Here is a 27,642-nt window from a genome sequence, read left to right as displayed (position 1 = left end):
ATACTGGATTTACTGGATTGTACTGGCTAAACGCTCCTGCCCCCCCGACACCGCTGAGGTTGTGTTCTGCCCACAAGGATCTGCTGTTCTGTTTTGGCCCTTGGGACTAGACTGAAAAGGCACACCATTGGCACACCTTGGCCACATCCAGCAAAGGGAACAAATCAGTCAAGCACAAGGACCCCAAAATGCAGCTGAGCTTTAGAGGACTCCCTGCTCTCCCGGCTTAGTCTGCAGGAAGGACTGGGTTGCTGACAGTGATCTCTGTTGTAGATGTCTAAAGACAAGGTAAAACCAATCTTCCCTCTCGGGGAGGAAAAGAACCCAGCTCATCCTTTACTCCCCAACAAAATAGGTCCATAGATCTGTGTCCTACAGTCGATCGATTTGCAGGCAACTGTCCCATATGTGAGAGTGCATGCAGCTTCAGAGGTGGGGGATCCGGGTCCTCTCCTGTACTATCTAGTCTTTGAGTCCGGAATATAGTAAATGCTTGATAAAATACAGAACTAATAAAGGAGGCCTTGTGACCAGGCCATGGGATCAGTCCTCCACCCATGGATTAATATAGAACAGCCCTTAAACATTTGTCCTGCCTACTTTCCCTTCTAGTCCCCTAACCTCTCACACTATGAAAGATCTACATCACGTCAAATACATACCAATCCTCAGTTTGCCAGCTGATTTCTTCTATCTTTCTACAAACACTGGTTTTGTTTGTTTGCTTGATTGATTTGGGCCTAAAACGCTGGGATTTCTGCTGTGTGAACTCTTACATGATCCTTGAGGCCCAGGCCATGATCTCCTCTTCCAGGAAGCCTTCTTTGATTTTTGGCCAGTGCCCTGCAGACCCTATCTTGGTGTTCCCGATGCATTTACTGTTGTGTTTAGGATGGCTCTAGGAAGCACTGTCTGTCACCCTCTTGCTGGCAGGTCTGGGGCTCTTAGTTCCTGTACTCTAGCACTTGGCCTGGTGCTGAGTACTCAATACCTATTACATGAATTAATGAGCCCTCAGCTTGGCCTGGACACATGATTGTGGAGACGGTGATCTACCCAGTAGAGGTCTATCATTGGAGGGGTTAGCCCAGGATAGACCTCCTGGGCGGAGCAGCAATGGTGAACACTTGGCAGTAAGTATCAACTGAACGATGACAGCGTTACCTGTCTCAAAGTCAGAGAGAGCCAGGAGTCGGGAGGGCTGGGATTCTACTGTCCACTGCTGAGAAGCAACAGGCAAGCAAGGGTAGTGTAGGATGATGTCACAGGTGAGGCAGGTACAGGATAGAAGGAGGCCTGTCATTGGAGGAGAAGGAAGGATGGGCGGGAGAGAAGTTTGAAGGAAGAGGAGGAGACTAGGGGAGAGAGGAGGAGACAGGGTGGAGGAGGGGGCGGAGAAGCCGTGGCAGGACAAGATGGCAGGTGATGTTAAGATTCTGCTCTGTGTATTTACAGGTTGTTATCAATGTTCCTAAGGGCTGGATGGTACCAGTATGTTTAAGTAGGCAATTATATCTTACCAATTGGGTCAAAGATTATTGTGTTGTGTGTTCTTTAATGTGTAGATTTAAGTAGTGTAATGGAGTATGGGGCGACTGGTCTGGGCCGCCGAGGAGTTGGGATGTGTTTCCGCCAAGATATCTAGCAGATATCTTGAGACACCGTGGTGCGAACCTAGCGGGATAAAAGACAGCTTTACTCATTTATTTCAATATTTTTACAACAACAGGGTAGCTCTTGGGGAAGGTCTCTCCTGACCACAGACTCCTTTTCTAAAATGAATGCCTCCCTCTTTGCTGGCTCTCTGAGCAAGGCCCTAAAAAAGTCCCGCCTGCTTCTCACCTTGCCCCAGGCTGGGGGAGAGTCTCTCCTACACCCTAACTCCAGCATTTCTTTTGGATTCTTGACATTGCCAACAGATACCAGTGCAGTACTGTGCCTAAGAACCCCAAGTCCCCTTCCCCAAGAGTGGTCCTTTCAGAGGTCTAGGGTGTTCCCTTACTCATTGTTACTGGCTGCCCATAGGGCTGCCTAATGAGGGGCTTCTGCCAGTCAGGTAGAATAAACCACCCGGTGAACCTCTGGGGACAAGTTGACATTACTCCAGCAGCCCCAGGATGGCAGAGAGGCCAGGTGGAGCTCCGCTCTTAATGAGAGACATCACAAACAGGCCATATGGCAGGCTATGTTCACAGACATATTTTCACCAAGCACCCACTGCACACCAGGTGCTAGTTGTTATGATGTATGGGTAAATTTTGGTCATCGGATTATTGAAGGTTGGGCACATGCATTTCCTTGTTTTTGGAAGAGGAAACAAAGGTGTCTGTTTCTTCCCTGGTTGCCGTGGGAAAATTCCCTGGCAAAAGCAACGGAAGGAAGGAAAAACTCAGTTCAAGGTATAGCCCATCCCCGCAGAGGGGTCAAGGAGGCAGGCGCTCGAAGCAGCTTGTTACATCGCATCCACTGTCAAGAGGCAGAGAGCGAGGAATGTATGTAAGTTTATTCATGCCCTCCCAGACACACACAGTGATGAAACCATGCAGGTACTCAGCCCCCCATCCCCCAACCACAGTGACCAGCAGGGTCTTAGATTGCAGTCATCAATTAATGCAGTCAAGATAACCCCCAGAAGTCCATCTCCCATGTGACTCTAGATTCTGTCTACTTGACAATGGACACTAAGCACTACAAGTCCACCTTTGTTAACTTGACTCAGACACATCATCTTTAAGCCATGAACTTCTGCACTTGTCCATTGGCTCACGACCGTATTATAATGTAAAATGAATTCATCATTATTTCCTGACTGTGGGAATGATGTGACTAGCTGCTTCAAGCTACCCCTCCCCCCACACTTTCCCTTTCCCGCCAGGATTGTATTAATTTGCTTTCTATTGCTGTCATAGAACACTGACTAAAAGCAACTGGGAGAAGAGATTTATTTGCCTTACAGTTCCCAACCAGAGTCATGAAAGGAAGACAAGGCAGGAACCTGAAGCGGGGACTGGAACACAGTCACTGCTTACTAGCTTGCACTGTGTGACTTCCACACCCTACTTTCTTACAACCTAGGACTACCTGCCCAAGGGTGACACTGCCTGGAGTGGACTGGGCTCTCCCACTGCAATCAGTAGTCAAGATGTCCTTACAGACTTGCTACAGTCAGGTTAATTTGATGAAGGTTCTGTTAAGGTCTAGGTGGACTGGTAAGGCCTAGGTGACTGTTTTACCTGGTTAGCCTGCCATTTTGTGCTGTTACGAACGTCATAAGGAAATTTCTCATATGCTGTTACTAGGATGTTCTGTGCTTTGATGTTCTTGGAGAGCAATCACAACAGCAGTCAGTTTGAACTACTTTATATAGTTACCCACAATAAGCTTGAACCCAAACCAACCACCCAGCCACACTTCCTGCACCCATGTATGAGCTTTTATGGTATTTGCCTTTATCAGCTGCCACTGGAATGGACCCCAACATAAGAGACACGCCCACACCTATTTAGAATACGACTTCCATTTTGAGTAGTGGTCAAATAAATTTTAAGTTCCTAAGACCTTCCTGGGAACTGACATCCTACTTGGCAGAAAGAGGCATGCACACGGTAACTGACATTCTGGTTGGCAAGTTAAGACATGGGTATTAGACAAGGCAAGTCCCCTGCCACAGAAGAATACCTTAACTAATGGGAACAACTGTATAACAAAGATATGTTCCTAAGGAAATACCTTATCCCTAAACTCTGACTGGTGAAAACGACTTGGCACAGATGTCTGTAGATCTCAAGCTTTAAAAGCCCTGGTAGGATTGTCCTAGTCAGGGTTCCTATTCCTGCACAAACATCATGACCAAGAAGCAAGTTGGGGATGAAAGGGTTTACTCAGCTCACACTTCCACATTGCTGTTCACCACCAAAGGAAGTCAGGACTGGAACTCAAGCAGGGCAGGAAGCAGGAGCTGATGCAGAGGCCATGGAGGGATGTTACTTACTGGCTTGCTTCCCCTGGCTTGCTCAGCTTGTTCTCTTACAGAACCCAGGACCACCAACCCAGGGATGGCACCACCCACAACGGGCTGGATTCCTCCCACCCCCTTGATCACTAGTTGAGAAAATGCCTTACAGCTGGGTCTCATGACATCATTTCCACAATCGAAGCTCCTTCTGTGATAGCTCCAGTTTGTGTCAAGTTAGCACACAAAACCAGCCAGTACAAGGATCTTGGCTCAATCCAGCTCTCCAGTCTGGATTGTGGTCCTGATAGATCTTTGGGGTGTGGTGTTGAACAAACCATCCCTATTTGAGATCTGTGTTTGAGTGGTTTGTGGAGTGATGCCCAACCTCCAACAGGTTCCCTCTTCCCAGATGTCCCTAGTTTATGTCAAGTTAACAATAAAGTCACCCCACACAATGATGGATTGTACCTTAAACTGTGAGCCAGCACGAATGGAACCCTCTCTCCTTTAAATCGCCTTTGTCTGGGTATTGATCACAGCAACAGTAAAGAAAGTGAGCCATGCAGCTTATAGGCACGAACTGCTTACCCTGGTGTTTAGCTAAATGAATAACTGCTTGGTCAGAACGCTCACCCTCTCATTTCAAGAGCTTTGAAAATAAAAGGCACTCACCGATTTTATTCTTTTATTCACTATGAAAGGTGAGGGTCACAGAAGCCATCAGGGATGTGATTAATCTGTCACTTAAAATCCTTTATCGTTGACTTTTTCTTTCTCTCTCTCTCTCTCTCGCTCGCTCGCTCGCTCAAAAAAATTCACATTTGTTCATTCTTCCAGGCACCCAGAGGCGTAAGAGGGGCTGAGGAAATAATTCAATGAGTAAGGTTGCTTTGCAAGCCTGGGAAACCAAGTTCATATTCCCAGCCCCCACATAAAAGCTAAACTCAGTGCATTCATCTGTAATCCTGGTTCTGGTGTTGTAAGACATGACACAGATCCTGGAGGCATGCTTGCTGGCTAGTTTATCTAAAACAGTGAGAGACTCTGTCTCAAAAATTTTTATTTTACGAGAGGGATGCCAGAACAAACAGGTCTCTGGCCTCCATGTGTGAATGCACCTTGGAGGGCACAGAAAATACGTGTGTGCACACATGGTCACATACAAACACACAAAGATCTGCCCTAGAGGATCTCTGAGTCTTAATGCAAAAAGAAATTAGATAAAGGAGGGGGTGATTGCAGCTTTGCAACGAGAGCTAATGTTATAGAGAGTCATATACGGGTACCAGACCAGTGTGGAGGGTCATGGGAGCCTCCACACAGTGAGGCTGCAATGGAAGGCTATTCGGTCAGTCAGTATGGAGGACTGTAAAGCACTCTAGGCCACTGTGGGACATTGTTTTAGGTTGTTCTTGCATGGGGCTCTGGCCATGAGAAGCTCTGGTACATTGACGGAGATCCTGTAAAGCTGGGGTAAAGGAATAGTGGGGTGAGCCTTTGAAGCTTAAAGGAGGAATGATGAGAAGGTGTGTTCAAGGAAAAAGGTTCTGAAAGTCTAGTTCTGTTTTTCTTATCCTTGAAACACACATACACACAAATGTAAATGCCCATTTGCATTGTGTGGATGCATGCATTTGTGTACATGTGTGTTCTGAGCCCACAAGGCCTAAGGTGAATTTCCTGTCTTGCCACAGGCCACAAGTGCAGTGGTGTTAATGGATGCACAAAGTTGCTTACGAATTCTGGGCCACAAGAGTGGCTTCTTGAAGTAGTTTGGGTTCACTTTGCACAGCATCCTTGTACCTTCTAACAGCTGCCTCTCCAGCTAGACAATGGCACTGGGCTAAGCCAGGGAGAGATAACGAAATGACAGGCTTTCAGTAGGTCTGGCCGTGAGCTCATGCCCACTCCACCAAAGCTGGTGGGCCCAGCCTCCGACTTCATGAGCTTTGAGTCACTGGATGTGTTTTAAAGGTGATCAGTAACCAGGTTAGTTCTTCTAAACTGACAACCAATTTACAGCAATATAAACAAGAGAGCTATTAGAGAGTGAGAGAGCATCCATTAGACTGCAGATCTCACAAGCCCCTCTGTGCGCTCCTTTGGCCTTAGGGCAAAGGTCTAAGACCATCTCAAGGACTAAAAGAAAATTCCATTGCTCCTTGATCCTCACCTCCTCTAGACAGATCGGCATAAAGTGGAGGCCAGGAGCCACAGGTGGGGTCCCACCCTCTATCTAATTATGATCGCCAGAACACACAGCTCCCTCTCTCTCAGTTGCAGTTTCCCCATCTCCATGGCAACCCCTAAGGTCTAAGCAAGTCAGTGCAGTCTTTTTTTTTTTTGTTGTTCTTTTTTTTTTTTTTTTTTGTTCTTTTTTTTTTTTCCGGAGCTGGGGACCGAACCCAGGGCCTTGCGCTTCCTAGGCAAGCGCTCTACCACTGAGCTAAATCTCCAACCCAGTGCAGTCTTTTTTAAAAAAGATTTATTTATTCATATTATATATGAGTACATTGTCGCTGTCTTCAGACACACCAGAAGAGGGCATCGGATCCCATTACAGATGGTTGTGAGCCACCATGTGGTTGCTGGGATTTGAACTCCGGACCTCTGGAAGAGCAGTCAGTGATCTTAACCACTGAGCTAAGCCATCAGTGCAGTCTTCAACATGCAGTCCTGTAGGTCCAGTTCCACCGCCCTTCTGCGATAGTGTATAACAGACACTGTGTGTGCCCGGTCTTCAGGTGGGCATCCTTCCCCTGACAATGACCCCACTTTTCCAAATCCCCAGAGCCTCTTCCTCACCTGTCCATTCCTTCCCCGTGCACTTCATGTGAGTCTGCCTCTCACCACAAGGGGGCGAGTCAGGGCAGAACGAGTAGTTTTTCTCCCTCTTCTTTTCCAGACTTTCTGAACAATGCTCATTTTGGACGGTTTACATTTTTCTCTTCAGTGTCAGGTGAACCAGTCCAACCCAGTAGCATTCAAAGGCTTCAAGCCACAGTTCTGGGGATAGTCAGCCCCCATGTGACCAAATGAACACATTTTGATTTTTGTTTACACTATTCATAAAAGCAAGTTTTGATTTTTTACTTTGACACACTGTACATAAAAACATCCACACAAAGAAAGGACTATGATCAGAGGTGTGGTTTTCTTGCTGTTTGTTCTGAGAGTACACCAAGAGAGCAATCCTCTGCTGGCACGAGACACAAAAGCATCCACAGAGCCTTCAGTGTTCAAGTGGGATCTTAGCGGTGCATAGCTCACTAGAGAAAGGACTACAGGAGAATTTCTAGTCAGCATATACATATGCCGGGGTGTACAAGACCTGGATAAACAGACCTGGGCCAGTGTGAAAACGTACATCGGATAAGGTTTATAGAGGAGTTTAAAGCCAAGCAGTGAGTGAGCAAGAGGCTCAGTTGGAACTGTTTGCCCAGCACAAAGGCCCTAGGTTTGAGTTCCAAGCATCACATAAACTGAGCATGGTGGTGTGTGCCTGCAATCCAAGCACTTGGGTGGTGGGGGCAGGAAGACTGGGGGGGGTCTAGGTCATCATTGGCTACAGTGAGTTTAAGGTTAATGCTAGTTGGGGATTCAGGACACCTGAGGGTGGGGGACGGGACGGGACGGGGGGGGGGAGGGAGGGAGAGAGAGAGAGAGAGAGAGAGAGAGAGAGAGAGAGAGAGAGAGAGAGAGAGAGAGAGAGAGAGATCTGACCTGGGAGTCGTTAACAGTTGTGTGTTGAGGACCAAAGACCAAATAAAAACCAAATGGGTCATGTTAGAAAGGGGAGATTTCTGTTCAGAAGTGTGCAACACACCACACTGTAGAAAGAAAAAAGACAGGACCAGACCTTCATGGTCAGTGAGGGTGGAAAACATGTCAGTTTCTCCAACATGGATGCTAAGAACAAAGGCCTCATTTGGAGAGAGGTTTACAAAGCCCAACAGTGCAACTCCGGACCATAAATGATCTCCACCAGTAGAAAGAGGCAGATTCAGTGACTTATCTTTAAAAGGCCACTAATGAGACAGTCACTGCCATTTCTATCCCAACACAATGTCTCCTGCCTTTTAACGAGCCATAATCTACCCCGTGGACCAGAAATCAGTCTATGAATGGCAAACAAGAATTTTGTTGATTCTGGTTTAAGTGTGTGTGTATGTATGTATGTATGTATGTATGTATGTATGTATGTATGTATGTATATATATCAGACCTTCAAATATTGTCATCACTTCCCCCTTTTCTACAGATGTTTGGACTTAATTAGGAAATGTCCAACTTTTTACAAAGTTGGGGAATGCCACCTCAAAATCTGTTTAAGTCTGGTTTTAGTTACATAGCTATGTATATGCATATGGAAGGTTCTCAAATGTCTCAAAAGCAAGACTTGTTTCAATTTGTATTCATTAGCCAGGAACAGATAAGGGTTAAAAATAAAAAACGGGGTTGGGGATTTAGCTCAGTGGTAGAGCGCTTGCCTAGCAAGTGCAGGGCCCTGGGTTCGGTCCCCACCTCTGAAAAAAAGAAAAAACAAAACAAAACAAAACAAATAATCTGCATTGTTCTTGATTATGCCAACCTAGTTAGAAACATCACATGCGAATCAGAAGACACTGACCTTTAGTGAAATGCATTTCAGTGCTATGTGTATGACTATTAAGAATATCTAACATTTCTTTAAAAACAAAGAAAATGAATTTGCGTCCAGCCCAGTGGAGTGGTTTTGAGGGGGTTTCTGCATCTGGGGGAGGAGGGAAGGTGTTACTGCAGTACCATGAGCATCCCAGGGGCTCTCCCACTAGGCTCCTGCAGACAGGAGGTAATACCTCATTTTTCTGAGTCATTTAAGTGTGAAATAGAAAACCCACCATCTGCCATGGCAGCACTCTGATTTATGGGTCCTAGGACCTCCTTTCCCTTCAAAAACCCTCAAGGTTTCAGTTTGTGCTGGTTTTCACTTACCTACATTAAATGTCAAGATGCATAGTTTCCTTGTTTTGAAACAGTTTGGGCTGACTTGGAACTCACCATTCTCCTGCCTCAGCTTCCCGAGTACGGGGATTAGTGGCCAGTGACACCAGGGCTCAGTCCAAAGGTTTTGTTTTTGTTTTTTTGTTTTGTTTTGTTTTTTAATATTTACCTAAAATAAGTTCATCACACGAATTTTTAAAAACATCTTTTAATAAAAGTAATATTTTTTCCAGGGCTGAAGAGATGCCCATGGTTAAGAATGCACACTGCTCTTACAGAGGACACAAGACTGGTTCCTAGTGCCCAGTTGGGTGGCTCACAACTGATGTCACTCAGAACTCCAAGGAGATGCCACACTTCCAGCTTTCTTAAGCACTGGCAGCCCAGTCACATAAACATAATCAAAAAAAAAAAAAAAACCAACCAAACAAACAAAAAAAACCATAAGAACAAGTCATTTTATAAGCAACTTTCAAATAAGCAGAGAGAAGGATGGCATTCATCGTATTGGAGCTTTGCCAATCTCTGTGCCTTCTGGTTCCACCAAGGATGGTTGGAGTCTCACTTTTCTTGGTCTTTTCTGGGGCTATGACATCACCTCATCTACCCCATGTGAAATGTGCTAAATAAACTATGAGTGGAACCGAAAACAGTCACGGAGTCATAGCGTTCATGGACTTCAGAGGCACTAAGACAAGTAGTCTTCATTTCACATTTTAGAAAGCTACTACTCCAGCGGTCAAAGCAGCAAGGAGGGAATAGGTACGCCAGGGATCAAGGAACCAGTCAGAGTGGCTAGGTCCTGGCACAGCACACATGCCTGACAAGTCCACCCCAGGGATAAGGATAGTAACAAAGTATGTACTAAGGGAGCACAACAGGAGGCCAAGGCCTGACCAATATAAATCACAGGAAGAAGATGCAAAGGATCCAGGACAGTAACTACTAACAAATTCACTAGGTCTATAAGTCACCAATGGCAAGCATGACAGTAAGAACTGATGCAGAAGCATCAGTAGACACTAGAGCAAGTAAGTGACAAACAAGGTATTTATAAAAGGTTAACTTGACGCCCCATCAACTTGTCAGCTACAACACAGGTTAGCTTTCGAGGGCAGAAGCCTGGCAGGGCCACCGCCTCCAAGCAAAGAAACATCAAGAAAAATAATCTGCTCACTTCACAGTAACATTCTCATTTTTTTCCCAATAGGTTTGTGCCCACGTCCAGTAATGAGCAACATTTTATGGCAGCTGCCTGGGAAGCAGTGAAGTCATGAAGATCAAAGAAAGAGCCTGCACCAAGAAAACCACAAGCAGCTTATGAACTGGCTGGGACTCTGGCTACAGTGGACATTGCTGAGAAAGCTGCAAAACTGGAAAGGGTTCTCAGAGGTGGACATCAGGTTATAGAAGTTCTTTGTTTAGTTCCATGTTCTCCTGCAAATTAAATATGTATATAAATACTGCATTTGAAAAGATGGTGCAAACTTATAAAAGCCACACTGAACTGCAGTATTTCAGAATGAGTAGGGGTCACTGGGCATGGAGGCACATGCCTTTGGTCCAAGCACTGTGAGGAGATGCTAACGGACCTCTGTGACTTACATAGTAAGCTCCAGGACAACTAGTAAGACTAGCTGTACATAGAACTACATAGTAAGAGTCAAATATAGACGTGAAATGTTTAATGACTAAGTTTTAATTTCCTTAGAACAATATCTTAGTCAAAATCTAACAGACCAAAAGAAAATCTAGAAAGAAAGAAAAAAGAGCCTGAAATTATGTTCTTGAAGCCATACATCAGAGTGCTGAGAAGTTACAGAAGGTACACCAGGCTCACCAAACAATCGAATACAGTCAGTCCCCCACACTATAAACCACCATGAGCATCACTTCCCCAGTAAACTTTGGTCTTCTCAGTTTTGAGGTGACACGTCAAGTGCTACCTCACGCACACAACTTGTGACCTGCGACTGAACACCTTAAAGTCAGTTTTCAAATAATTTTGGGAGTCTGACACTGGAGGAGGCTGTTAATAACCTAAACCCAGCATCTGGTCAGACATTGCTTTAGGACCCATGTAAGTATGGAGGGCTGTGGAGAGAAAGCAGTCTGCGGTGATTAGTTACCTGAGTTATGACCCAGGTAGGGATACCCAAATAGCAAAGTGTTATCTAGATGTGCCCATGGTCTAAGCCAGTCTCAACCTTCCTATTGCTGCGACTCTTCAATGCCGTTAGTTCCTTACATGATCTGTTTTTACTTTTTAACTGCAATTCTGCTAGTCATGAATTATAATGTAATGTACATACCTAACATGGAGGATATATATTCAACCCACCGGCTTAGGCAATCAGAATTTCAATCTTGTCTTACGAGGAAAGCAGACTGTTCTCATCAGTGTGGGTGGCTATCATAAAATCTGGTTTTGTCTTTAATTTCAGAAGGATTTTTCTGGGTTTTTTTCTTTTAGCCCAGGCTGGCCTTGAATTTGCTATGTAGTCAGGGCTGTTCTTGAACTCCAGATCCTGACACCTAAGTGCTAAGATTACAAGTGTGCAACATGACGCTTGGGAGGATAGCCTGAATGGAAGACAAAGTTCTTCAGCCGTTGACTGGCAGCATAGCTCACAGTGACACCTTGTACACCAGCATAACCCCATTCCAACAGTCCAGTCTGTTTAGCCTTGGACTGAAGCTCCATTAGCTTTCACAGTTCTCCAGCCTTTCTCATAACAATGTCTGAATCCTATTGTTCCCATGCTCCTGGAGAATGGTGACTCAACACAAACCCTTTTAAGAGTTTATGATAAACGAACATGGAGTTTCCCAATCTTTACACCATGGTTCTCCCGAGTTCTCATCCACACACCCATCCGAGTACAGATCAAGTGTCTGAGACCAGGAGTGGTGGAATACCTAGAATCCCACTTGAGGGGCTGGCGGAGGAATGGAGACAAAGCCACCCAGATTACATGCTGGTTAACAGGCTAACCAGAGCCATGTAATGAGGTGTACACTCATTCTTCATTTTTCATCTAAAGCCACACCTATGTTGACCGTGTACTTTTTGTCTCACCTAAAAGTGTAAGAATATTCAGAGGTTTTCATATTGAGTACTGCAAGTTATCTGCAGATAAAGTACAGGAATTGAGCAGGTTATACAGACATTTTTATGTCAGTGGCTTAGGCATCTGGGGTCCTTGGAGTGCAGAGATCCTAGAAGCAACTTCCCATGGGTATCAAGGAAAGATGCGCAACCCACGGGGAAATGCTATCCATCATATATCCAAGGAATGGAGCCCTGAAAACAAAGCCATTTAAAGGCAGTTGAACAGGAAACAGCTTGACTGCAGAAGGCACAAGCCTGGATGACAGCTTTTCCATGTGTTCCTGGAGGATGTTAGGATGGCAAAGACCACACTACACCGAGTCTTCTTTGGTCTCAGGACCCTGGGGAGAACATAATCTGAGACCACAGTCACATGAGCTCCATAGATTCCTGAGCCTCCTTGCAGTTCCCATTACCGACAGTGCTTCTTTGGCAAGTGCAAGCCTCTGCCCCACCTCATCAGTGCACTCCCCATTTCCTCTGCAAATCAGTAGCAGAAAAAGACCCTGAAACCCAGGCAGTCAAAGCAGCCAAACCGCTCTGCTCTTGTCTCTCATCCTGCACTGTGATTGCTGGCCTATCTCCAGGTGCACCTACTAACGCTAGTGTGCTTGGGACCAATTCTCATCATCCTATTCCAAGAACAAGGACCGTGAGTCAATGGAGAGACTTCAAAGCAACCCAAGGCCAGAAGGTTAACATACCAGGCTCAAGATGCTCCTAGTGGATTTAGGAGCTTGTGACATCCACATGAGAGCCAAAGTAAGTGAAGACCTTAAGTCATGTCTCAGCATGGCAAGATAGAAACCAGAGGGAGCACAGCCAGAGAGCAGGAAAGGTTGAACATTTTCTGTGACAAATTAGGAGCTATTTTGTTCCAGTTGTTCCAAGTGATCAGCAGCAAACCTCACCAGCACTTAACAGCTAAATGAGCAAAACTACAAGGACAATGACGTGTTTATTCCCACCCCACAGAACCTGATTTCAGTACTGTTTAAAAATGTCAAGTCTGTGCCTTGTGCCACTTTTAATCTCAGCCTTCGGGAGGCAGAGGCAGGGCAGCCTGATCTATACAGTGAATTCCAGGACAGCCAAGACTACTTAAGAAACTCTGTCTTGGGGTTGGGGATTTAGCTCAGTGGTAGAGCGCTTGCCTAGCAAGCGCAAGGCCCTGGGTTCGGTCCCCAGCTCCGAAAAAAAGAACCAAAAAAAGAACCAAAAAAAGAACCAAAAAAAAAAAAAAAAAAAAAAAAAAACTCTGTCTTGAAAAAACAAAAAAACAAAAGGTAAAGACCATTTGTGGCATGCAGTAGTAAACCAGATTTTACTTGTGTGGCTATTGCTTTCCAGCCTGAACCAGGAAATAAAAAAGTGTGATCAGAGGTTTGGGGATTTAGCTCAGTGGTAGAGCGCTTGCCTAGCAGGCACAAGGCCCTGGGTTCCGTCCCAAGCTCTGGGGGAAAAAAAAAGTGTGATCAGCCCACTTGTCAGAAAGCAATCTCTGCTCTCAAGTTAGAGGTGCTATCACTTTTGGGCTGGGTCCTGGAAACGGAGGAATTGGTAATTCTGTGCCATCTATTAATTTAAATGCCTTCATGAACCTTTGTGAGTTATAGCCTATCAGGTATTCCACCACTGTGCCCATGTGCTAGCTGAGAACCATGACCCTGCAGCTGGCAGGATCAGCTTCTACTGAGGACAAATACTGGTGATGGAAACAACATCACTTCCCATCTAACCTTGTATAGAAATCTTAAAAAAAAAAAAATGAGAAATGCAATATCAGGTGTGTTGAAAATACTTTATAGTCAATTCTCTGGAATCCTAGCCATCTAGTACAAGAAAACAGGGTGGAACATTTCAGTACTTTTAAACCACGAAACAAAAATATATGACTAGAAGATGGCAAAATAATCGTACAAATATGAATTCAAGCTATTTCCAATAGAGTAGATAAACAACAAAAATAAGGATGCCAGTATATCTCAAATACAAGATCCAAAAGTCCAAGTCACCTCTGTTGTTAAACATAGTTACCCAAACTATCTAATTCAGCAGTAACAGCAACAGGCACAAAAGCCGCTTTGCTCATGGATGGTGTTTCTGCTGCGGAAGGAATGGTCACACTGGCCCTGTTGTCCTCTGGGGAAATCATTACTCCTACTATCTGCAGGTTTATGTTCAAGGACAGAAGTTCCATGCCACCAACTTCTGCTGTCACTTTCCAAGGAGAAACAACAGCTGCTATTTTTACAAGCTTCCTGTGTCGTCTTATGCTAACATTCTGAGCAGTAAGGAGCAGGCAGACAAATGGAAGCATTCTCCTATGCCACTTGAAATGTGTTACCGTCTTCCCAACCCACTGCCGCTCTGTCCTCAAAGAATGCTGTAATCTGTGTCATTCCCCTAAGACATCATCTCCCATGATCCACTGTAAAGCACAGGGGCAATACAACATCCAACTTCCTACCACATTTACGGAATAAATACATGGAAGTTAAACATGGTACAGCATGAAGGAAAATCACGGTTTCATTTATTTTCATGAACGGGTTATGAGCACACAATGAGAAAGCTTAAGAGTCATCACCAAGCGGTGGTGAGCACGGGACAAGAGACTGTCCAGGGGGTCTGCAAAGCCATCATCATCAGATGGTGGGAAGCGTCACGTCTATTGAACATTTATGTTCAGTAAAAGATTCGACAAATTCAACAAGCTGATACTGGGCCCCTCTTTACAATCAAATAACAATGCCAATGACGGAGTTTCCAAAGAAAAAGCAAGATGAGCAAATTCCAAATAAAAGCCAACACTGTGATTGAGATTTTTCTTTTAATATGCGACGAAATAGCTTGATTGTATATTTTCCAAAGTACTTTCCAGCCACATCTCCCAACCATACAAAAGTTTGCTCCCATCTTTGAATGCAGTAAAAGATGCTGGATTATAGTTCCACCCACCTTTTCTTTGAAAGCAATGTAATACTAATGGATTTAATGGCAATACATTCTTATCTAATAAAGAAAAACATCCACAAGTATCAGAAACCCAGTTTTGAAAGATGTGCGTTCATTTTGAACTGAATCAGCTTTTGTGGTGTTTTTAAAGGCAGCAGTTTGACTCACAACTTGCTGATCAAACACATTTCTACTGAGGAAAGGGGAGGGAAAGGGAGTAAATGCAGCAAAGTTTCTTCATTGGCCCCAAAAGTGCTAATTTCACAAAGGGATACACCGAAAGCAAACATGCAATGGTTGTTTTAAGTCTTTTACTGCAACACAACAGTGAAGTAAACAGTAATCAGACACCTACCAATCCCCCAAACAACACAGAATGTAAACAGGAAAATAACTCTGCCTATAAGTGTACAGCTTCTCAAATCATGTTAGATAGAGGGGCTCACATTCAATAATCAAGAAATTTTAAAATAGCAGTAATTATTTTCATTTTAAGAAAAAGCCCCCTTTCTGCCCTCCCCACCCTAAGCACTGAACATGAAGAATGGGCTTCCTTCTGCATCAATTTCATACTCATGTGAAGCAGCAACAATGACTATCAATAATTTGGCATTTCTGTTTACAGATGCTCCAATGTTTCCCCCTCAATTTCAAAAAGCCATTATCCAGTGTTGCCATAAAACAGACTGTAGATTCTAGGTAGCAAAGATTCTTTCAGAAACCAATGTTAAGTCAAAGAAAAGAGAAAGCAGGGCATCACACTAAATTTCTGGATCTAGTACACTAGAAAGAATGAAACCCAGGAAAAGTTACCTACTGCGTAGAAGAATAAAGCCCTGTAAAGGCGGTGTTTGGTTGTGTAGTATTTTACACTGTGTGGACCTGCAGCATCTGCTGACTGAAGCAGACATGCACTGTATGTATCCCTGCCCTATAGCCTAGCTCCCCACCCCCACCCCACCAACCTACTACCGTATACCAAATATTGTGGATATGAGCCCAAGTCACCCCAGACAATCCAGTGAACAAGGTTAGTGTAATGCACTGGTGTGAGTGTGAGGTACAAAAGAGTCCCTTCAGTCTTCATCAAAGTTCTGCTGTAGAAGAAAGTTGGCCGCCAGATTCTCGTTCTTCTCACAAGCAAAGTATGCTTGAATCACAAGTCCTTCAGGAAATCCTAATGCCTTTAACTGGAAAAGAAGGAAGCAATTAAATCCAGCTTATCAACTATGGTGGATATAAGTCTGCTTACATACTGGGGATTGCGACAAACAGCACCACGGAAAACGCTCAACAAAATCACACAAGGTCAGTCTCACTGGAACCTGGACTCACTGTTCAACACTCTTAGGGTGGAGAGAACATTATAACAATCGAAAATATTTATTTAATGCTGTTCTGAGTTAAGGAGATTAAATTAACAGGCACTCTATGCTAAAAGTATGCTCTGGTACCTACACTAAAAACCAGTAGTTAATTGTCCTGATTTAAAAGTAAATGAGCACAAACAAATATGGATATCAAATGGCTTTAGTAAGGGAAGGTTTAAGAAAGGGAGAGAGCATGTGGAAATACCTTAACTTGCTCATCAACTTCTTGTAAAAGCAAATGTTTCATTTCTTTTTTTTAATCAAATATATCATTCACTTTACATTCCAAAATCAATGTTGCATTGCTTAACATGGCCTGTATATTTCAATGCTGCTCTTCAGTTCCTTGCCTTATCAACACTTTATAGTAGAAAAGTGGATGATCAATTACAGTACCATGATGTATTGCGAAATAAAGACAACTATGCTTAAATTTATAGCATATTTGAATCATCAATATCAGTTACTGAATCTCATTTAAAAACTCGACTAAAGCCCTTAAAACCTTCAAATCAACTATTTACTATATAGAATCATTATTTCTTAGATGAATACCTCCCTCAACTGTCTCAAAGCCTTTCTCTGACAGACTACAGAAAGACTATTAAAAACTGGAAACAACAAAACAAAAACAAAAAACAAACTAAAAAACCCAACCCCAATTCAGCACAAGAAGCTATTTATAAATTAAAATAGAAAACTTCAAAAATGAATTTGTTAAGAGTTAAGTTGTGTACAAATTAAAACTAGGGTAGCTGAAGTAACAAGAAAGAGTTGGAACAATTCAATGACATACTGTGGTGAGACATAAACCTGAGACTTAAAGTCACACAATAACCAAAAGACAACTAGAATAGCTTTAGTTACTAGACAAATTTGTTACCAGAGATGAAGGACATTTTTACAACTAAAAGGAGGGGGCCAAGAAAACATAATGATAGACAGATATAACGAGAGGCCAAAAATACACCAAACCAACAGAACTACCACAGAAGAGAAAAACCAGCAATACTGCTGTACCCGAGGACTTCAATTGCACCACTATTAGTCACAGGGTACAGTCAGACAGGGCACCAACAAGGAAATCAAAGAAAGTAACCAGCACTATAAGGCAACTAGTCTTGACAACAGGAGAATGTTTAATAAGAGCATATTACTGTCTCAAATACTCAGTGCATATATGGATACATGTGTGTTTCTTTAATAATTGGATCAACCTTAATAAATTAAGAGTAAAACTAACCACTTAATATTAACAAGAAAATCAGTAACATTTAAAACAAAACAAAACACCACCTGAAAAGAGTGTGGCTGGAGTGGAGGGCAGGAACTTCAGGAGAGAAAATATCTTTCAATGATAAAAACAAAAAACAAACAAACGAAACCCACAAAAAGATCATTAACTGACAAACATTTAAGATGACCAGGAGGCAAAGAAACCTAAAGATTCAAGGAATAAATTTAGAACAATTCCTACCTTTTTGACAAAGGAAAGGTGTAATGAAGTACGTAAGCACAGGAGTTCCCCAAGAAAAATGAAGGTTCAAATGGCAACTGATAGTCTATCAACTCCTTAAAGAATCAATACCAATTCTTAAATTCTTCCAAAAAGAATTTAAAAAGTAAACACCATTTACTCTTGTGAGGCCCCAATTCCCCAGTATTAAAACAAGATATCCACGACCGAGAAACTACAAAGTAATAGTTGTTATGAATACAGGTATAAAACCCTCAACTAAATATTAGGAAACTGAACAAAACACCTTTATTTAATGGACAGTGGCCTTTATCCCAGGAATGCAAATGTTCCTCTACATAGAATAAATTATTTGTAAGAATGGAAGATGATCCTTTGATACTTAGAAAAAGTATTTAACCGTTTATGAGACAATCCTCACACCCTGACACTGAAGGGGAACTTCCCTCACCAGCGAACTCCATGGGAATAAACACACACATGAGTTTAGCAAGTTTAGGGGACTATAAGATCACCGTGCAAAACCAAGCTGTACTTCTACGCAGCTAATAGTGAACATTTTGAAATTAAGAAGAAAAAAATCCCAACAGCATCAAAAAGAATAGCTCTTAGGAATAAACTCAAATGTAGTACACATTTTTAATTTTTAATTACCATAGCTATCGTATACCATAGAACAAGCCTTGGTAAGCATTAAGTTGTTTCTTTGTTTTGAAATGATCTTACTACACAGTCAGTCTCAAGGCTACAGCTCCCGGGTGCTGGGATCACAATGCTGCTCCATCTCACTCAGACGGTTTTAAGGTCTCAGGGGGCACAGTGCTACATGTTGCAGTCCCAGCACTTGCAAAACGATGGAGAAGAATCAAGACTTAAAGGTTATCCTCACCCACGTACCAAGCTGAAAGCCCCCACAGGCTACTGTATATCAAGACTGCCTCAATGACAAACTCAAAAACCAAAGAGGGGAAAAAGAGATTCAGGACATTCCTCATATCCATTTCCAGGATAAGTAGAATAGAAAAACTCAGCCAAAACTTCTATCCCAGACAAGCTGATCTGAGATTTACACAGAAGAATGAGGGATCTGGAACAGCGCTCCACACCCTTTGTTTTCATACTTGTTGATAAATTATTCTCTGCCAGAAAAATGAGCCGATTCAAGCCAAATTAAAGTATAAAGGTAGGTTTCAACCTGGGGGGAGCTCTCAGGCAGGTTCACCAATCTCACAGGCGGGTCAGTGAAGTTGCCATGCAGATAGAAGACAGGAGGGCAGTGTTGGTGAGATGGGCGGAAAGAGGGAGAGAGAATGCAGAGAGGAGAAATGCAGAAAGGGAGAGAACCAAAACGTCTGGATTATATAGTGAAGAGCCCCTGTGTGAGAGGAAGCACAGCCCATGGTGGGGTCATGGTGGGGTATGCCTGCTATGCCCTGAGACAGACAGGGCCTGAGAAGCCTGGTACACTTTGGTATGTTAAATATGCACTTCTTATTTCAGACCACTTGTCCCAAGCCTGAAACTAGAAATCTGCAGTAAAGGTAGTGAATGAGGAGTAAGGTACTGGCCTGGGTGGCTATGGATAAACATAAATCAAAGGACTGAAACTAAGCCCCCAAACAACCCTGACACATCCATGCACCACTGACATTTTTATAGGAACCTATACCTTCAAAGTCTTCAACAAATGGTGTTGGGATACATGGATATCCACAGGCAAAATGGCAGACTGGCATACTCCATACCAAAAGAACTCACAAGGGATCACAGCCCTACACATAAAGGCAATCTGTGGATTCTTTGGATGAATTAATAAACCTTTCACCTGGATTAAGCAATGATCTAGAAAACACCACAAAACACAAAAATCAGAGAAAAGAAAAGCTACAGTGAGAAACCAAGTGAAGCCTAAGTACAGAAGAAAATTAAAGCCAGACATGGGCATGCACGTCTTTAATCTCACAGCAGGAGAGGCAGAGATCTCTGTGAACACAGGGCTCTATCTGATTACCATCTCAAAACACTTCATAACAATGTGAAAACAATGTCAAAAGTGAGGGAGAAATGGAGTTACTGATCAAAGAATCACAAGGTATGCTATTGCAGGGCCCAAGCCTGTACCAGTCCACTTGTTAGGACATAAGGAGTTAGTGTCTCTCTCATGTTGATTATACACTACTCACATGTAATTCATATAGATATTTAACATTTTGGGGACAGTAGTAAAATCTGAAGTATGAAAAACGAATGATTTTGAATTAGTTATAATATTTAGTGCTTTAGCCAATTAACAGTCATACTTGATTTACTCAAGAAGGTACTTTGCTGCTATTGGAGCCAAGAAAGGACAACGTAGGGGATGTGGCTAAGAGTTAAGTCTTTACCGCAGTCCCTGGGGCAAGGGACAGAAAAATGCCACAGCTGCATGCCAGCAGGAGCCACTGGCCCAAGGTGCAGAGTGGTGTAAATACAGTGACCAAGGAACTCAACTGTACCTAAACTCACCCGTTCTATAGCTTCTTTCTCCTGAGGTGTTACTTGGATGTAGTTCATGTGACCACTGCCAGCTTCTGCAATTCCTCCACCGCCTCCACCTCCACCACCTCCACCACCTCCTCCTCCACCTTGACCACCAGCTTCCTGAACCGGTTCATTTAGCATCTGAATAAAATGCTCCTGGTGTTGGCTAATTTGCTGTAGTGATGTAAAAAACAGAAGAAATAACACATAATTACTTACTCCTAAATAAAAACAAGAAAAAGATTAGCCAGGCGCGAGGAACTACACTAATTTCATCTATTAGAAGGCAGAAACAGATCATCTTAGGCATGCCCGAGTCCTATAGGAAATTGAATTTCAGACCAGCTCTGTCTAAAAGAGTCAGAAAGTTAGTTTTAAGTGATTTCTTACATTATTATTAAAGAAACCCAACAGTTCTGAAATGTAAAAAAAGGAGAGCATGCAAATTCTTTCAAATACTCCACTCACAAAAACCAACAATGAAAAGCTACCACGGGCCTAAGTAGAGAGCTTACTCTTCATGTATAGTTTATTTTCCTCACTAGGCTATTCTGTGCCTATTTTCTGGTCTGGGCATGAAGCATGCCCACAGGTAAGTTTCTAAGAGGCAATGTCCACTAGTAGCAAGCTCATGAAAAGCAAGTCACAAAATTAAATAGCCTCTCGGATTCCCTAACACATAAATGTACCTGGGAAATCTGAGTGAGGAAACCAACCTCTCCCATTGCTAACGTAAGCAGTTAAAGCAATGCACGCTGACTAGTCTTTATCTCGATTCATTCCTCAATATGCCTACCTAGAACACAGGCTCTGGTTTACCTGTAGTACAGAATAAAACAACATTCAAGCCCATTTTCCAAATTAATATGGATGAGTCACCTGCAGCAACTGAGGGTTCTCCCGGCCTATCTGCTGTAGCAAAGCAGGAAGCAAGGAGGGGTTCTGCTGGATAATTTGTCTCATCTGTTGAAACTGAGGCTGATTCCGTAAAAACTCAAGGGGGTGGCCTGAAATATATACAAACATTTCAAAACAAAAACAGTAAGTATATGTAACAGCAGGTAGTTGAACAATGACTTAAGTTCTCGTGTTATAGAGAAAGTAAGTCACAAGGTCTCCAAACTCCAATGTGCCTGCCACCACTGCTCTAAAAAGTTATACTATTTTCTACTAGCAAAAGGATAGACTGCTGAGAGGCAAGCCCACCCACCATGCCCTGTGAACCATCACAAAAAAGCTGGTGTCCTATATCAAAATAAAAGGTTGTCATGTTATTGCCTGTGCTCACAATAAGAAACACATGCATGTTTATGGATATCTAGTCCTATATTATGTACAATAATGAAGTGAGACTCAGGGACCACAGTTACCTAGGAGGTGGCATCCTATAAATCTGAGTCAGAGCTATGCCTCCTCTTTGCACTACATGAGTCTCAACTGCCAAAATGAGAGCAAGAAGCTATCAACCTAAAACAAAACAAAACAAAACAAAACAAAACAAAACAAAAAAAACAAAAAAAAAAAACAAAACCCCAGCTTTTTAGAAATCAGCTTGCTACCACCACCACTGCCGTGTCTCTCTATGTACCCTGGCCATTTGAGAACTCTGCTGCGAAGACTACGTTCCCTATGTTCCCTCAAACTCAGATGTGTGTCTACCTGTGCTTCCCAATACTGGGATTAAGGAGTGTGCCTCCACACCCTGCCTGAAATGATAATTCTTAGCAAGGTAAGACATCCACTCAAAAGTCAAACAATTCAAACTGTGAATACACATTTTTTCCAGAGTGAACTACTAGTGTAAGCTCTGATAACACTGGTATACACTAAAAGCCAGAGAATCTCTCCTCTTTGAGTGAAGAAACAAAGCTTATCCAAGTGTTCTGGGAATGAATCTTAACCAGTGAAGTACGTTACATTAAACAATCTTACACTAAAAGACCATTCTCCACCTAACAGCTACTTTACCTCCAGAAGTGGTGGTTGTCGTTGCTGTTGTGGTTGCTGCAGCTGCAGCTACTGCTGGAGACTGAGGAGTTCCAGTACTCACAGCCTGTGGAGGAGGATCAACCACGGCCTGACTTTCTCTGTCTCCAGGGATTCCCTGCCAACACAATTTCAAATTTTAATCAATCTCAATGTAAATCTCTCTCTCTCTCTCTCTCTCTCTCTCTCTCTCTCTCTCTCTCTCACACACACACACACACACACACACACACACACGAATCTTACAAGTAGCCCAGATACAATGCTGTAGTGCAAGGGAGCATTGTTCAACAGAATTTTCCAGTGACAGATGCACTGTCCAGTAACAGCCACAACCCATGTCCAAATGAACTCTTAAGAGTATCAGTAATTAAGGCGTTCAATGCCCATGGGTTCCAGGCGACTTTTGGTGCAGAGGTTTTCATAATCTGTCATTCTGTGAAACAAAGGACTGTGTTTACACAAACCAGGCAACTGGTGGATAAGCGACCAAGTCTCCTCTACTGATCTAATGCTTCTAAACAAGTATCACCTAGAAAGTGCCACACATAAAAAGAAAAACTTCAAAGATGGACAAATTGGTATGTAATGTTAATAGTTTATATTTTGAGTTTCTGTATGTTTCAAACATTTATCTTTTGAAATGAGTACAATTTAAAAGGTACACTCAAATTTTCTATTTTGATGCACAAGATTTGATGCACACAATTATACGCATTTAAAAATCCATCAAATTTTTAACTTTAACAGATGGTAATGAGTTCATTTCCTATTAAACCAAGGCCAAATTTCTTTTCATAAGGAAGAAAGAGCAGTGACTAACAGGGGCTACACTACAGGCATTCAAAACAGCTATTTTTCACATGGAGTTACAAGACAATTAGATTCAGGGTACAGAATGTGGCATGAAATTCTCAGACAGAAAAGTTAATGCTGGCTCCTCCAGAGGAAAACTAATTTTGCTCTAAGTACTTCATAAGAGACCTAAGGTATCAGTCTGTTCAATTAGAGTTGCCTTCACCTGCGCTTCATTAGCATGAAAGGCACCAACTACCCCAAACAAGAGTCACTTCCTAACTCACCTCACATCATTTAAATCATTTCAGAATCTTTTCCAGAAGGTTACCTGATAGCAAAATCTCAATATTGGGTGGGGATGGGAACTATCCAGCATATAATGCTTTCCACTGAATTGTTAACTCATTTATTAAAACCTTAATTTCAAGAGTTTGAAAGAGAAAAGTAAAACACGGTTCTCACCATTAGAAGATATTCCACAGCTCTATCAGGGTTGTTGAAGCTGGCTCTCAGGGCTGCAATTACTTGTTCTCGTTCATAGCCCATTGACATGATCTCAGTTACCATATTCTCGTAAGACTGACCTGTCACTAAACAGGTGTGTGGGGAACAATGGGGGAGAAAAGTACAGGAACATTCAACATTCTCCTCATAGTTCTTGACTCCATGATGTTAGTGTTTCATATTGCTATGCTAGGCAGAGACGATTAACAATGTAGTAAGTCAACGTCACATTCTAACTCCCAGAACCTATAAATATGTAATCTATAAATATGTATGACAAAGGGAAGTGACCTTTCAGGTGGGCCCAATGTCATCAACAGGGTCCTTAAAAGTAAAGTGGGACAGAAACAGGGTTACAGACAATAAAGACAAAAGCACTGCTGCTGTTTTTTGCGGGTGGAGAAGGGGGTCTACAAGCTTCTAGAAGTGAAAGGGAACTAGGTTCTCCCAAGTCTCCAAATAACATACAGTCTTCCTTGGTATCAGGCAGCAAAATTCAGGTCAAAGGTTCTGACCTACCAAAAATGGCCAGATAACTTTGGTAACTTACAAAAGTAATAGAAAACTAGGAGGTTTTATATGCATAGTAAAAATACCAGGTACAGATACAAGAAAGAATTTACAGGTCAGGGAAGGCAGCCTGTCAATAAGAGACAGGGGAGTCAGCACCTGGGGATCATTCTTATACTTCCTTTGGAAGACTGCTGCTGTGCGTTGAAGGCCAGTGTTATCTACACAAGTTCAAGGACAGTATGAGGCATAAAGAAAAATGCTATTGCACAAAAAAACCAAGTCCACTGCTATATATATTTTAAACAATCAATTCTGGTGCAGTAAGACTGTGTTTTATCTTTTTCTTTTGACACCTTGTATTTTTCAAACTAATGGGAAACAAAGGTTGGAAAAGTTACAATTTCAGACCAGGTTGCAAGTATTGTATCTGAGTCACTAACATCCCCAACCCTCCCTGATGACAGTAGCTTGCCTGAATGAGAGCTGCTCCCTCAACTCTCAACTCACCTGTCTGTAAAACTATTTTCTTTCCCACTTGTGTTATGGCACCACTGCATTGCCACGTCAGAAAGTGGATTCATTATGGTCTCCCTTCTCCACCCCCAACTCTGTCCTCTAGTTTAAGTGACCAGCAGCCATGTTGTCACCTATGAACAACAGCAAACACACTGGTGCAAGCAAGTAAGGGAACAAAGACTTGGAAGGTTGCAGATTTCCCCCTGGAAGTTTACATAAACAAGTCTGCAAGTTCAGAGGGAAATGAGTAGCATTAATTCATGTGGGAATCCCACATGCATGGTATTCCGCCATTCCCACAGCTTAAATGTTTAACTATAGCCTAAGCCAGAACCATGGAAAGCACATAATTAGTCAGGAACAATATTTTACTAGAGTGCTTGAGAAGAAGGGTTTGAGACATACACAGAACAGGAATGGGATCACAAAAGCCAAGTGGGAAGTTAAAGAAACGAATTCAGCAGAGCAGAGACCCAGGGATTATAAAGCTGCCGTGGAATGTCCAGGGATATAAAGGCTAAATATAAGGGGCACTAGCATTCCTGTGTGCTGGCTCCTTGGTCAAGTCATAGATTGTTTTGCTTCCTACAGACTGAAACATGAGCAAAATATGCCTCTTCTTAAGATGTGTGTAAGTAAAAACATGACCAGTAGCAGCAGCAGCAGCAGCAGCAGCAGCAGCAGCAGCAGCAGCAGCAGCAGCAGCAGCAACAACAACAACAAAAGGCATCATCTACTTGGCTCCTGCTCAACAGCACCATCTTGGCGATACTGGCAACAACCAGAACCGTTAGTAACACTAGGGACAAGTACCAACTGGCTCCAGCTCTGAACCACAGAATGGTTAACATTCTCTAAGTACTCCTCTTGTCTAGTTCTTCCAATGCCTTTATAACAATTCTCTATAATTCATGGCTTCCTCTGTATGAAGTATAGTATGCCTTCTGTCTCATGAACGGATGTTTACTGAAAGTATTTGGTGGCAGTGTCGTCCCAGGACAGTTTCTCAAAGATGAAATTCTGAATTTAGTATACCTAGGTGATCTTAGGCTATTTAAAACATCTACATTTTTGTCACTACATACGATGAGGGTATCAAGGAGTTAAAGCCCAAGTAGTTCATTCAGGACCAATGTGTTATCCCAAGGGTTTTTAGAGCCATTGGAATGCTGCTGCTGCTGCTGCTGCTGCTGGGAAGCCCAGAACCCAGTCAAACAGACAGCTTCAACTATCCCAGTCTTTTGCCTACTATGTCAAAACAGAAACATGGATAAACAATAAAAACATTAACCGTACTCCAGGGGTTTAATCATAGGAGGGAAAAGCTGACAGTTTAGAGATGAAGGGAAAGGAGAAAGCATTATTAAAACAGGTCAAATCAAAGACTGGGGCAAGAAGACCTTTTTACTATGTGCCCATGTAAGCAACAGGAGGCAGCTGGAAATCTAGAAAGACAGCAAGGTGAATGAAGACTGGAGGTGAGCAAGCAAATATGAGGTACACAAAAGAAAATGACAAGGCCTTCTGTAATAGGCCATCCACAGACCAAACCTGTTAAGACCACATAAAGTTCACATTGGAAAATAATTTGCTTCAAAGGAGGTACTTAACCGCAAGAAGAGATTTTAAAGAATTCAGTAAAGAATACATCAAAGTCTCTAGTACTAACGATATAAGTAAATCATTTTAAAGCTTAACTGTAAGTGGTCATGAAGCTCACACTGTCAGTGTGGTCTAGAAGATGACACTGCACATCTGACAAGGTGTTTTCTAAGACACTCACCAAGGGCACTTGTTGCATCTTCAAAAAGATTTGACCGAGAAGAATCTCCTGGTGTACTGTAAAGAGTTTAGAAAAAAAATCATTTCAAAAAGTTTTGCATAACTCATTTTATAGTTACTAATTTCTAAAGGATATGTTTAAGTATTAAAGTGTGTGGGCAATCCAGTCTCGTAAGAGGTTATGTCCAAAGTTGTACCTGTAGGATTTATAGTTAATGAAAAAATTTCAATCTTAAGACTTCTGAGAATTCATCAATGCAAACAACATCAAAAGGCTATAAATGTAACACCCTTAAAACTCTTGCTCTAAGAATGAAAATAGCACCGCAGCTAAATTACCCCAGAAAAACAAGCTGCAGCAGCAGAACATTGAAAGTAGTATCTGATAAAGGAGCACACACATAAACCAAGTGAGGTGGCCACGTCTTTCAGTGAGGTTTTCTATGAAAGTTTTCAACAACTAATTGGGAAAGAAGGCATACAAGCTATATTGCATATGCAAAAAGAGGTGGTTGTATAGATCCTATGCTAACCTAAAGAAAACCTTAGGCATAAGGTCCTAGGTTAACCAGCAAAAACATGCATGCAGACATGCAAATTTCTGTTCTGTTGAGAAATCGATGAAGTTCAAAATTAAAAGGCTGACGAACAAGATTATAAAACACCATGGAGCTGCTGACAGTAGATATACACAATCGCTTTGATGTGAAGCTACCTAGAGGAATGAAGAGGACAAATGGGAGGAGCAATTAAAGGAGGTTGAAGTTATGCTCAGTGTACAATATTTATGATATTAAGTAGCAGGTAATTACAATCTTTATTTTCATATCCCAGAGTGTAGATATGTGTACCGCATGTGTAATGCCTTGGAAGTCAGAAGAGACATTAGATTTCCTTGACATGGAGTTATAGACCATGTGAGTGAGTCACCATGTGGGTGCTGGGAACTGAACCCTAGGCCCTCTGCCAGAGCAACTAGTGCTTATAATTGCTAGGCCATTTCACCAGCTCCACTATTACAAATTTTAAAGTGACAGTAAGAGTAAAAATTATCACATGCACTCCATACATTTAAACTTCTCTCCAATTTCAGCTTTTGAGTTAAATGTGTTTGTGTTCATAGGTGTCTGCATAGGCACAATATACACAGTGGGCAAAGGACAATGAG

The 27,642-nt window shown here is 42.5% G+C and overlaps 2 protein-coding genes across 2 annotated transcripts in view; one reads left to right on the top strand and one right to left on the bottom strand.

The window, feature by feature from the left end:
* LOC120103069 (40S ribosomal protein S18-like) overlaps window positions 1-27,642 on the top strand; it is a 462,039-nt gene that overhangs the window by 172,599 nt on the left and 261,798 nt on the right. The gene's annotated exons all lie outside the window — the stretch shown is intronic.
* The window catches only part of Rad23b (RAD23 homolog B, nucleotide excision repair protein), a 38,104-nt gene continuing 25,326 nt past the window's right edge, over window positions 14,865-27,642 (bottom strand). The window contains exons 5-10 of the mRNA NM_001025275.1: window positions 26,476-26,531; window positions 23,622-23,749; window positions 22,344-22,479; window positions 21,255-21,382; window positions 20,361-20,549; window positions 14,865-16,198 (exon numbers count right to left, since the gene is read on the bottom strand). Coding sequence (NP_001020446.1) covers window positions 16,085-16,198; window positions 20,361-20,549; window positions 21,255-21,382; window positions 22,344-22,479; window positions 23,622-23,749; window positions 26,476-26,531 — 751 coding nt within the window. The 3' untranslated portion in view covers window positions 14,865-16,084. The remainder of the gene's footprint in view (window positions 16,199-20,360; window positions 20,550-21,254; window positions 21,383-22,343; window positions 22,480-23,621; window positions 23,750-26,475; window positions 26,532-27,642) is intronic.

The sequence above is a fragment of the Rattus norvegicus genome, chromosome 5 (assembly GCF_036323735.1).
Source record: "Rattus norvegicus strain BN/NHsdMcwi chromosome 5, GRCr8, whole genome shotgun sequence".
NCBI classification, from domain to species: domain Eukaryota; kingdom Metazoa; phylum Chordata; class Mammalia; order Rodentia; family Muridae; genus Rattus; species Rattus norvegicus.
The sequence above is the reverse complement of the archived record's forward strand: the minus strand, read 5'-3'. Positions and strand labels throughout refer to the sequence as shown.